Source organism: Quercus robur, chromosome 2 (assembly GCF_932294415.1).
Source record: "Quercus robur chromosome 2, dhQueRobu3.1, whole genome shotgun sequence".
Taxonomy (NCBI): Eukaryota; Viridiplantae; Streptophyta; class Magnoliopsida; order Fagales; family Fagaceae; genus Quercus; species Quercus robur.
In genome coordinates this window covers 32,413,479-32,426,037 of record NC_065535.1, presented here as the reverse complement: position 1 = coordinate 32,426,037, position 12,559 = coordinate 32,413,479, and the positions used below count along the sequence as shown (strand labels likewise).

Here is a 12,559-nt window from a genome sequence, read left to right as displayed (position 1 = left end):
ACTTGGGATGTAATAGTTAATTTTTTTTTTAATCTTAATTTTTTAAAGGAAACTCTAATTCTTCAAAGTATATCAGTTTAAGTAGACTATTGTGTTGTGGCTAGAATTTTTGTTTTTGGGATCTTAGTTGGCCTATTTGGTTGATGAATAACTTTGGGGATTGTTTAGCTTATGAGCAATTTCTTGGTATTTTATGAGTGTGGAAATTCAGAGAACTGAATTATTTTTCAATTCCATTAGTACCTAGCTTTATGCTAATTGTTGTGTAGATAGAAAACTAATTGGTTCTTGATTTTTGAATACCTATCTATAATACTGTGTACATGAACAATAATTGGGTTTTTAATTTTAGATTTTGAATTAAGCTATTTTTTCAACAACTTGATTTTCTTTTTATAATTTTCTCTTCTTATTATCTAGAATACTATGTACATGAGTTTTAGACAAAACTTAACAATACTATTTCTTTTGGATTTTACTATTTCTTCCCTTATTAAAAACAATATGATATAGCTGATGTGTTCCAATGAAGGCAGAAACAATTGCTATTTTTGGGGCATAGCAACTGATACAATTTGATAACTTCCCGCAGCCATTTGAAATTCATTAACTAGAATGCCAATATACATCTTCTCCGAGGCAAGAACAATTGGCCGAGTTTAGCAAGTTTGCCACCAACTTTGACCACGTTATGGCAATATGGGTGACTCACTTACTTATAATTCATATACGCATTATTTTGATTATATGTGGGAATTCAGAACAATGACAATTGAGTGATTTGTATATGGACACATTGATAAATGTCTGTAGTGGACATGGGTGGAATCAATGGCACATTACTATTTGACAATTTGGTCTTTGATGAAATTGATATAAGTGAGGGTCTATTAAATTTGATCATTTTGCTGAAGTAAGGTTTGTTTAATATGTATTTTATTTATTTACCTTATTGTAAATAAGTTTTTGTACATGGTGATTCTAACCTATAAAACTTCACTTTACTTTTTTTGTTTTTTGGGTGGTCTTATTCTTTTCTGTTGACAACTAACTAGACATCAGTTTAGGAATTAAGGATTTAGCAATTGGTACAAATGTTTCACCTCAAAATCTAGAAGAATTAAAATATGATACAATCTCATCATGGGAAAAAAAAAAGGAAATCTAATGTTGTGCTAGCATGTCCCTCCATTATTGGGTTACAAATATCATATCTAAAAAAAAAAAAACCCAAAATAATATAATGATATATTTGTAGAGATAGAGAGTTGGAAAATACTTCTAGAAATAGTTCAATTTTTTAGGAAAAACTATTTTCAATAAATTTTAGAGAATAAATTATGGATTATATTATATTACAAAATAATAATATATTCCCACGCATCACGTGGGTCTATGACTAGTGTATTATAATATTTGAGGAATACACTTCAATTATTAATGTCATTAGAAAAATGTAAAAATTTAGCTATTGTAATATTGTTTGTGTAAATTAAATTAGCAAATATTAAATTCCTTTTCTAACTTATTAGCATAATTATTCTTTTCACATTCTTGATTGTGTGTGAAATTTTTTTCAATAGATTTTATTTGAAATGAGTAGTTCTAGATCACAATTTTCCACAACTTTTTTGCCACAATTTTGAGTGGTAGATTGTGAGTGGTAACCATCACTTACCCATGACCCAATATTTTTTTCAGCAATCGCACTTTGTCAAGTCACAGTTGTGGCAAGAAGTTGTGAACTCTTAGCCGTTTCCATTGAATATACTTACAAAACAAGTTTTTGCACAAGAGAGCACTTAGAGAGTCCTTGTGGTCCAAAAGACCTCTCTCCTTTTCTTTTGTTGTTGGCTATTTGAATCTTTTGTTGTTGGCTATTTGAACAACTGAGAGAGTTGTGTTCTTGATCTAGGGCCTTTGTTTTGCATCCCCATGAAATTGCCAACATCATAAAAGAGCCATGCCAAGTGCTCGATCAAATACCCATTGTATTTGTTTGTATTAGCCCACTTATGTGAATCCCAGTTTGAATGTTTTGTGAGATTGAAAACACATAGCCAAATGAAAGGAAATCACTATACAAAAAGACTACACATGTTCTACGACTATTGAAGGCAAGTGGGTCATTTGTAGAGGTTGCATAGAGTCAAGGCTAGCAAAGGTTTTGTAAGTTGCTGACGATATATTTTTTTGTGAGTTTTCTATGAGACTATTTGCATCCTATAATGATTTTTCCATTGGAAACGTTTTCATTTGTTTTTTACATCGTGACCAATCCTTATGTCAGTATCTTTATTGCTTTGAGTCTTTGACTGTTGATTTGGTTTTAATATAAATATATATATCTGTTGGGTATATGATTTTTATTTGTTGTGTTTAACTGATAAATTTATCATTGTTGCAAGGTTAAACATTGGCCTTAAACAATATTTTTTACTAAGAAACAGATATATCAACAATTTCATTCATTTCAAATGATAAGACGATTCGTTTTGAAAAATACAAGGACTAACTTGATGCATAAGATTCATTGAAAAAGAACATGACATTTGGGTGATGTGTTTAGGAACCAAAGGTATATTTCAACCCAATTACTAACAATGCCTGAAGAAATTGCACATGGGCATTTCCTAGCAGCAGCTTAATTTTGTATTTCCAATCACATGATGCACACAGTCTTGCTAGGAAATTGAGAAAACTATTATACCCAGTTGTTGCATCTAGTAGGCTTCGTTAGAAATCTTCTGAGTAAACGCTTCCACTTGCAGAATGAGACCAATATTCCTTGACAAGCTGACCAAAAAGTGAACCCTCCTTGTTCATCAGCTTTAATGGCTCATCATACTCTGCTATTTTCCCTGTTAATGCAAAGTAATATATCAAATCCACTATAATTGAAAAGACGGTATAGTTCTTTTACAAGAACGCAGGGATACATCACTCACCATCGCTGATAGCAAGCACCTTAGTGCAGTCCATGACAGTTGGTATCCGATGGGCCACTGTTATTACAGTGCAGTCTGTGAATTCTGTTCGTATAGTTTTCTGAATTAGAGAGTCTGTTACATTGTCAATTGATGCGGTGGCTTCATCAAGCACCAGTATCTGACTTCTTTTAAGTAATGCACGTCCCAAACAAAATAATTGTCGCTGTCCAAGGCTCCAATTTGATCCATCTTGCATTACTGCAATGTTGATTATTAGTTGTGATTTTCTAACCAAAGGAAATGAAAACATACATACACAATTTCTTACCTAAGGAATCCAGGCCCTCCTCTTTTCCGCAAATAGCCTCTCGAAGTTGACATTTTCCTAGAACCTGTAACACAATAATAAATACTCTTAAGTTAATTAGCAAGTGTAAGCAAAGTACAACTGTTATTAGTTCTTGGATGTCAGTATGATGGGAATTAGTTTCCTTTAACCACTACAAGTTGACAGAACATCGAAATTGATAACATTTCCAGCAACCTGCCAGATGACTATAAATATTGAATCCAGCTATTATTAAAAGAGTGTAATAATACAAAAAAGCATCTTAACAAGGTAGATTGCAATGCACATTTCTCAGTCCATCCTAATAATTAAAACAGGTTATAAAACCTTACCTCCCATATTTCCTGATCAGTATGATTTGATAGGGGGTCTAGATTGTATCTCACTGACCCACTAAAGAGTGTTGGATCTTGTGGTATGATTCCTAGACGTGATCTTAGATCATGAAGCCCAATTGTAGAAATGTCAATTCCATCTATAATGATCATTCCCTCAGTTGGCTCCACCAGACGAAACAAAGCACCAATAAGAGTTGTCTTTCCACTACCAGTGCGGCCAACGATCCCAATTTTGTGCCCTCCTTCAAAAATGCAACTTATCCCCTGAAGAACTAGCGGAGCATTGGGCCGATACCTCACCTGATTGATGCCATATAATAATAATTACATTTCCATAATTCAAGAACTTGTTGATGTATAGAGTAATACTCTCTGCAATTTCTTTTCTTTGGTTTACCTTCAAATCACATATTTTCACTTGTCCAACCACAGGCCAATTGTGCATGGGTTGGTGACCTTCTATTTCTTCTGCAGCTTCACTAGGAATATGCATGTATTGTTCTAGCCTTTCTACAGAGGTAATTGAAGTTTCTAGCAAGCTCCAGTTTAGGACAAAAAATACAACATATACATTTAATGACAGACCATATGACAGTGCCATGCCAACATATCCTGCCATCACATAGTAAATGTTGATCAGAAAATACAGTATAGATAGATTTATAAACTAGCCTCCAATATCAGTAATATAGCTTGCTCAATTATATTTTAGAAGCAAAATAAATTGTATCTTGTACTACCCATCCCTGATTTTATAAATCCCAAATTTTGTAGCAAGTCGGGCATGTTGCTGACGCAAAACCAACAGATGCCTTTGGTTGACTAAGCTAAAGGATGTGAGGGTAGAACCATAAAGAAGTCAAGTTTCGGAGTGACTAATTCATGCAAGGAATCCTAAGGAATGCCCAAATGATAAAATAAAAAAGATGGAGGAGCTTCAGTTAAGATGGTTTGTACATACTCACAGAAGAAGCAGATCACTTCTGTTACTGGGAGAGAGAAAATGGAATAATGGTATTTTTAGTTGCAGCATGGGTTGTATTACTGGTTGGAGGGGTTGGATTTACATGTTGCTTATAAGAAATGCATATCTAAAGCTTAGAGAACTGATAATCATGAGATGTAGTAGCACCGCAAGAATTTAACTGAAACATATAAGATTATTATAATTCAATTGGGTTAAGTTGATATTACTAACCAGAGGCAGAAGCTCCAAGATGAAGCATAGTCATGGAAAGTGCTGAGAATGAGAGAACAATTGCACATAGAATTTCCACACGTTGGATCAGCCACTCGTTTGTTGAAAAATTATGAAAGCATGGACTTGCGTTTCTGTCAATAAGGTTCAAGTTCTTTACAAAGAACCGCTCCTCCTCTCCAAAAGCTCTAATTGTCATGGCTCCAGAAATGGATTCGGCAAGATGGCTGGCGATTAAAGACTTGGTTGTACCATCCGTTCGCATTAATTCTTTTGCAGAAGCAAAGTAGTATCTCTATATTTCCAAAAAAAAACAAGTTCAGTATTTATTTGTTGAGAAGGCTGCAGATAATAGGAAATGGAAGACACCTCTGGATGTGGATGGAGATTTCTATTTTGTAAGTATTTCATTATGACATCAAAGAATGTTGTAAACATTCAGAAACATAGAAAATCCAGAGTTTTAACTTATGTTAGTTGACCACCAATGTATTAGAAAATACTAACATCTTAAATGTCAAGCTATTGGAAAACCAAGTACTAAACCACCAATTGGAGAATTGAGAATGCACTGATGCCACACCCCAAGTAAATACATAGGTCATGCAATATGTCAAAATAATTACCAGAGGCATGGACAAGGAAATGTTCCCTTCCAATAAATATAAAAATTTTGTGAAAGAATCATTCTGTTAATTGTTATTGGTGCGTGTATTACCTGTAACAGTATAGTCAGATAAACCATGGGCATTATGAGAAACAAGATTGGCCAAGTTAGAAGAGCTAATATTGCATAGCTAGTGTACATAATCATAGATGCCCCAAGAGCGAAACTTAATTTGAAAGCCACATCAAGGTCGATGACAGTCAAATCAGACGATACCTATAAAAGTAACCATTAGTGTAAGTCCAACTGTGTTTTTCTTAAGGAAAGCATATAACTTCAGTTTTGAACTCTTACCCGGTTGAGAATCCTTCCCAGAGGTGTTGAGTCATAAAACGACATTGGCGCCCGGAAAAGAGAGGTCATCAGTGTAGAAAAGATCAAACGCGATGCCCCAAAACTTAAAGTAACTACGTAAAAGGATCTAAGAAACAAAAAAAGTACTAGGATACATGCAATCACTGAGTAAACTGTGATAAGCTCCACTCTATTTACATGAGAATCCTGGATGTGAGCAGCTAACCAGTAGCTTTGAATAATTTGAACAAATATGAATATGATATGGCATATGGTTGTCAAGGAGAAGTACAAAAAGCCATTGTTCTTATTCAGATACTGTATGTAAGGCTTAAAACCAGTGTCTCCAGTTTCTCTTTCTTCTTGTTTAATCAATTGATCTCCTAGAGATGACATTAACTGCTTCTTGTTATAATTCTTCTTAATTTCACTTTTGGAGGGTTCAAATTTTCTAAAAGAAGCATACTTGGCTTTTCTCTCAAAACCAACAGTGTCATGGTGTGCACTAACAAGATTTTGAAATTCTTGACTAGAAGCCGCCAACTCATCATATTTAGAAGCCCTTAGTATATCCCCTTTAGTCATAAACTGCCAACAAAATGAAGTTTATTTAGTCCTAGAGTTTTTCACTAAACTTCCAGCAGATAATTGAAAATGTTTAGTAAAATTAATGGAAAATGAAATCTCAGTTATTTTTAAGGTATCAGAACCATAGTGGTGAAAGTAACCCCAACCAAAATTAATAAATAAATGAAAGACACAGAGAAAACAGCACAATTTCACTGGTATACCAACCAAAACAGAATCAAATGCAGGAAGGAAGTCAACTTGGTGAGTCACCAACAAGACTGTCTTCCTAGATAGAGCTCCCATCACATATTCCTGGACACAAGGAAAAAAAATAACTGAGATAAATAAAAGAGTACTACTAGAAAAATCCTATTGGATGTTAAAAATAATTACATGAAATAGTGTGGTGGAAGTATGTGCATCAACAGCGCTGAATGGATCATCCAAGAGATATACATCTGCATCCTGATAGAGTGCACGTGCAAGTTGAACACGCTGCTTTTGTCCACCGCTCAGAGTAACTCCTCTTTCTCCTATTTCTGTGAGATCACCATATGGAAGCATCTCAAGGTCTTTTATTAGGGAACATATTCTAAGCACTTCTTGATATCTAAGAATATCCATGGGGGACCCAAACAGAATGTTTTCTTGTATAGATCCTGTCTGGATCCAAGATGTCTGAGAAACATATGCTATCTTTCCATAGGCAGTAACCTGAAAATATAGATCCAGAAAGCTTTATTAACACTTTTATCGTATAAGAATTATGAAATCTACATGTAATTGATGCATAAATAATTAATCGGGAAAATATCGTATGCTCTAGATATTAGTAAGAGGGAGACCTAAGTCTCATGAAAAATTTAAAATATACAATTCTCTACTTGAGGGCTTAGTCTACTCCATGGATAAGGAATAAATGATTACTTACCATGCCCTTGATGTTTGGCACCTCTCCAAGAATTGCAGCTAGAAGGGTAGATTTACCTGATCCAACCTCTCCACAAATAGCTACCTTTTCTCCTGGTTTCACAAACAAGTTAATGTTTCTTAGTATGACATTTTCTGAATCAGTCTCCCAAGATATTTCACTGGCCCTCATAAATATGGAGTGCTCTTGCTCTTTCCCATAGCACTTTCGCCTTGTATTTCTGTTCTCCAACTCAGGCTCCTCAAGAAACTTGACAATTCGGGTTAATGAAACCTTTGCTTCGATGAACACTCCTGCAACATCAGGGATCATCCTAATAGGCTCCTGAACAATGCGTAGACTTGATAGGAACATGAATACATTACTAGTAGAGAGTGGAATTCCAAGGAAGTAGCATGACCAAAAGGTGGCAGTTGATACTAAAATCTGAGATGACCAAAATAAAGACACATAATGCCCCTTTTGTGATAAAACTGGTAGTATCCACTTGGATTCTTCTTTCCTTAACACTTCTATGACATTCTTAAAATGTTTCTCCCAGGCATACAACTTCAAGACCTTCATATTTGCAAGAGCTTCTGTAATGGCCTTTAGCCTCTTATCTTGTGCCACCATAAGCTTGGTCTGATATTTATGCTGCAATTTGGCTAATGGAGAAGTTGCAATCACAGTCAGTATGATTACAATTAAAGCTCCAACAGTTGCCAGCCCCATAGCATAGTAAACAATAGATAAAGCAATACATAGCTGAATGATTGTTGACCATATCTGATGGAACCAGTATGGGAATTCACCTATTCTATAGGCATCTACTGTGACATAATTCATTATCTGGCCAGGAGAATGAGTAACCTTAGCAGCATTTGAGAGTTGCAGTTGCTTTTGATAAATAGCTGCAGACAAGGAGGATCTTACCTGGAGACCAATCAATCTGGTTCGGAAGAACCATTGCCTCTCAGAGAATGACTCTAAACACTTTGCCACAAAGAGTCCTCCTGCCAGTGCATAGCCCTCATATTTAAAAGCTTCTTTGCCATCTGCGATCTCAATGAAGGCTTTAAGAAACAATGGACCAGTGGACACTGTGAGGACCTTGATCAATGCAAAAAATCCAGAAATTAAAATTTCTCTCTTATGGCAGGAAAATATTACAGAGAACATTGAAGGAGATTCATATGTTGCTTTCTGTTTCTGCTTGCTTAGTTGCTCCTTAAACATTAAGTAGCATGTTTGAGCCTGGTCTTCCTGCCTTAACTGCGGAATATCATTTTCCTCAAGAATTTTCTCTTTACCCTGCTTCATTAATGGATTCAACCACCAAAATGTCATAGTACTAAGAAATCCAGCTTTTGCAAAAGGAGTAACATTTTCATTAGAACAATTTTCACCTTTGGCATTGTCGTCTTCACTTTGCAAAGGTGCATAGGAAGTATCATAACTAAAATATGGATCAGTTTCCACAAGCTTGTGTCCCCGAAAAACACACAAGAGAAGCAGGACTGCTCCTGGAAGGGACAAAATATCCAATATCATCTCCATAGTTGCCATTTTGTCCACAATAATAACCCAAAGAGATGAAAAGTAGAGGAATCCAGCATACATGAAGGCTACAATCGAACAAAGCTTTGCAGTTGTGGTGTGCTGAAGGCGTACGCTGTCAATAATTACTGTAAAATCCAGCATCAACCATGTGAACCCTTGGAATAGCATTTCTAGCCATCCATGCAAAGGTAAGATGGTTCCTGTTGCATTGAGTTCCTTATAACATATCCAAAACCCAGATCCCAAGTAAGCCAAACCCAGACCACCATTAAAAATGGCTGAAAAAATCAGAATTGGAGAGAAGCGTTTAGACTGTAATGGCTCTATTCTCTTCCTTAAGAATGTTCTAAACAGTACCAAATATACAAACATGAGCAGAAATAGGAAATTAACAGAAATGACCAAACAATTGTTGATGCATGTATTTGGATCGATTATGGATAGAAAACCATAACTGCATCTCTTTCCAACTTCACTTGAACACTCAGAATTCCCACAGAATACAGTCCAGAAACCCTTTTCCATTCCGATTCTTTCAGAGCAGAAGCTTCTAACAAGAAGCCTTATGTTGTTGATAGGCAATCCAATTTATAGAGCCTAGCAGGAAAGAACAATTAAACCGGTGAATAATTTCAACAAGTTAACAACCATTTCTTACAATATTACAAATAGGTTTTCATCATAAATTTCACTAATATTAATCATACAAAACTATTTTTCTTTCATGTGAAATACAACCTTTCCTTTTCATGCTAGCTAACACTCAAATATGGAGTTTGTAGTTTAGTTAACCATGTTCTGATATGGCACTTTCTAAATGTCCTCAAGAGTATAAAGCCAATTCGATCTTGTATATTATCCTAGTTTCAGTTCATTGTTCTAGAAATCCTACTCTTACTTGTACTACAAGTACTGTAATCCAAGGACTAATACTCCTAAGTTGGAAGAAAAAATGAGAAAGAAAATTTGTTTGAGATTCAAAAGATATTATTACCCCTATTACCTCATTATTTCAAACTACAATACTGGAATAATAGTAATTTACTTTAATATCTTTTCACTTTTCTACCCTTTCTGACGAACACATATGATGGAAAACTAAAATCTTTTATATCGTCCTATTAATCTTCTCAACATTTTTCACCCTCTCACTTTTTCATTCTTTTAGCTTAAGATTAGCTTAGGGATAATCTACTATGTATGCTTTTCAACCAATTCATTGCAACACATAGAATTAAGGGTCTGTTTGGTTGAGGAGATGAAAAAGTGGGAGGATAAAAAATGATGGAATGATAAAAAAAATTTAGTTTTTTTCTCATGTGTTTGGTTGGAGAGATGAAAAAGTGAAGGGAAGAAAAACTCTTTTATTTTGTTGAGAAGAAAAATGAGAGGATGAAAAATATAATTTTACAAATTTGCTTTCATGCCCTTATTGGATAAAAATAAAATAAAAGTAACAAATTAGAGGGAAAAAAAATGGATAAACCAAAAAAAAAATCAAAACAAAAAACAAACTGAATGAGAAGTACTGGGGGGAAAAAAAACCAAAGAAAAGTAGAAAATCAAAGGAAATTTAAAATAAATAAATAAAAGGAAACAAATAAGTAAAAAAAAAAAACTTTGTACTACATTTGGTCACGTGGGCTTTTTGGTTCTTTTTTTTTCTTTTTTTCCCGGTTTTCACTTGTATTTTCTCCCTAATTTGGTGGGCTCAGAAAAATACACTCGGATTCCACCAGTTTTTCCCTTTTTAAAGTCCATCCAACCAAATTCTCCAAAAAACATTTTCTCTCTCCTTTTCTTTCCTATTTTTTCTATCTTTCCTAAAATTCACCCAACCAAACAACCCTACTAATCACACAAAAATCTCCAACATTCTCTCTCACACATATCCTCCTCCTTATCTTTTCTTAATTTTTTTCAAATATGTTTGAACGTTTCCATCCACAGTGTCATTACCAGTCGCGAAAATCTATTGCATTTCCCTAACTATTTGACTTGCAATGTATTTTTTTTTTTGCATTACAAAAATTACATTGCGACAGAGAAGGAGAGAGGAAGAGAGGAGAAGCAAATTTTCAGATGAAGACAAACAAAAACTTAGTACAGATAAAGCTTGCATTAAACAAATATACACCTAAAAATCCGAAACATAAAGCTGAAAATATAAGTTGAAAGTATGGCTAAGAAGGAAAAAAATTTTACCTCCAAAGTAGTTTGGAGTAAAATTTCTCCAACCACTATATTTACATATGCTTGCATTACAAACCAAGCAGGACAGGAAAAAAGAAAAGACAAACAAATTGTATATTTGATTTGTAAGTACGGACTCTAAGAAGACAATGATTAATACTTGATTTACAAGAAAACCAGAAAATCTCTTCTTACCTTAAGGGAATCTACCTTCTTAACTGGCTTGCTCTTGAACTAACATGCAAGAAACTTTTTGCCCAAGCTGACACCTTTGTTTTGCAGTGCATAAGTGTTATGGCTAGCTCTTGTCATGTTATATATAAAACCACTAACCCAACGAAATTTTACAGATTTACAGAGTGTAAATTTTATGAACCACGAGGAAGACAATGAGCTAAGTGGCTGTTATATATTGTTTATTTAGTTAAGCATATAATATGATCCATGCGGAGGATGTTGATCATTACATGTTAGCTGGCAATCTGGAAACGTTGGTGAATCCATGTGACTTTTATTCCCCGTTTGTCTTTTTCTTTTACCTTACTTTTGGATAAATTATAAATTATTAGACACGGTTGTCTTGTGGGATTTTGTTTTTTTGGTCTCGTGGAATTCATTTCTCTGAAGAACTTTGAACTCCTAATTCGTCAATCGTTCTAGACAATATAATGACAAAAGTTTCAAAATTTAGATTTCACAAATCACAATATTTGACTTCTCTTAAATATTCTAAAGCAAACATCTCAAAGGCTCTGCCGAAAAAAAGCCATTTCCATTGTTTAGTAGTGTGGAAAACGAGGCAGGAAATAAAAAAAATACATGTGGATGTCATATTTTATCAAAGTTATGCTACGAGTGTCCTTAAAATATTAGTTAATAATCTAGTTAAAGAAAATTTTTATAGAAAAAAATAAATAAATAAATAATTTATATATATATATATATATTTTTTGACAGTTTTTTTATTTCTCATAAAAGTGATATCAAAACTTTCTTAAAATAGATTATTAATCAATGCCTATAAAAAATTCAACTTCTCAAGATGAAAGGAAAATTGAAGGCAAATGAGGGTGCGACTGTGGGAGTAAAGAATGTATGAAAATAGGATTAATTGTACTTTTTTTTCCCCTTATAGGTCACGCACAGTGTCCCTCAAAATTATAAAATCAACCCGTCCTTCCTAAAACCATTGGAAATTAACACTGTTTTTCAAATAATATAATTAATATGCACTGTTTTCAAATTATATATATTACTAACATCTTTAACTTGATTTTTATGGTCTGATCGTATCTAATGTGACGTTTTTTCAACGTAGCATCCATTTAGAAATCGAGTCTATTTTATATATGTTTTTTTCTTTTTTTTTTACTGAAAAAGGTAGAATCGGTATATTAAAATGACCAAAAGTACAACAGTATAAAAAAGGGTCCTGCAACCATTCAGTGCTAACCTCACTAAGAGCATTAGCATTGGAGAATGCTAATGCTATATCTAAGGAAAATTTAGCATTTGTAGAGTTAAAATCATCTGCATCAGAAAATTCT

The 12,559-nt window shown here is 34.0% G+C and overlaps 1 protein-coding gene across 1 annotated transcript; it reads right to left on the bottom strand.

The window, feature by feature from the left end:
- Positions 1–2,416: 2,416 nt before the first annotated feature.
- On the bottom strand, positions 2,417–11,377 carry LOC126713381 (ABC transporter C family member 10-like). Its single transcript, XM_050413127.1, has 12 exons — positions 11,208–11,377; positions 7,278–9,416; positions 6,740–7,060; positions 6,572–6,658; positions 5,777–6,364; positions 5,534–5,698; positions 4,816–5,110; positions 4,015–4,229; positions 3,612–3,917; positions 3,259–3,322; positions 2,949–3,188; positions 2,417–2,861 (listed from the first exon to the last, which is right to left on the bottom strand). Exons 2-12 carry the CDS (start codon positions 9,342–9,344, stop codon positions 2,737–2,739), a joined length of 4,473 nt encoding a protein of 1,490 aa, XP_050269084.1. The 5' UTR covers positions 9,345–9,416; positions 11,208–11,377; the 3' UTR covers positions 2,417–2,736.
- Positions 11,378–12,559: the final 1,182 nt, after the last annotated feature.

Excerpts from the sequence above, each read along its gene's own strand:
- LOC126713381 (XM_050413127.1), bottom strand. The coding sequence starts at position 9,344 with ATGGAAAAGGGTTTCTGGACTGTATTCTGTGGGAATTCTGAGTGTTCA. Across the intron at positions 3,323-3,611 it reads CTGATCAGGAAATATGGGAG|GTTCTAGGAAAATGTCAACT; the intron begins GTAAGGTTTTAT and ends ATTGTGTTACAG. Across the intron at positions 2,862-2,948 it reads GGTGCTTGCTATCAGCGATG|GGAAAATAGCAGAGTATGAT; the intron begins GTGAGTGATGTA and ends TTGCATTAACAG.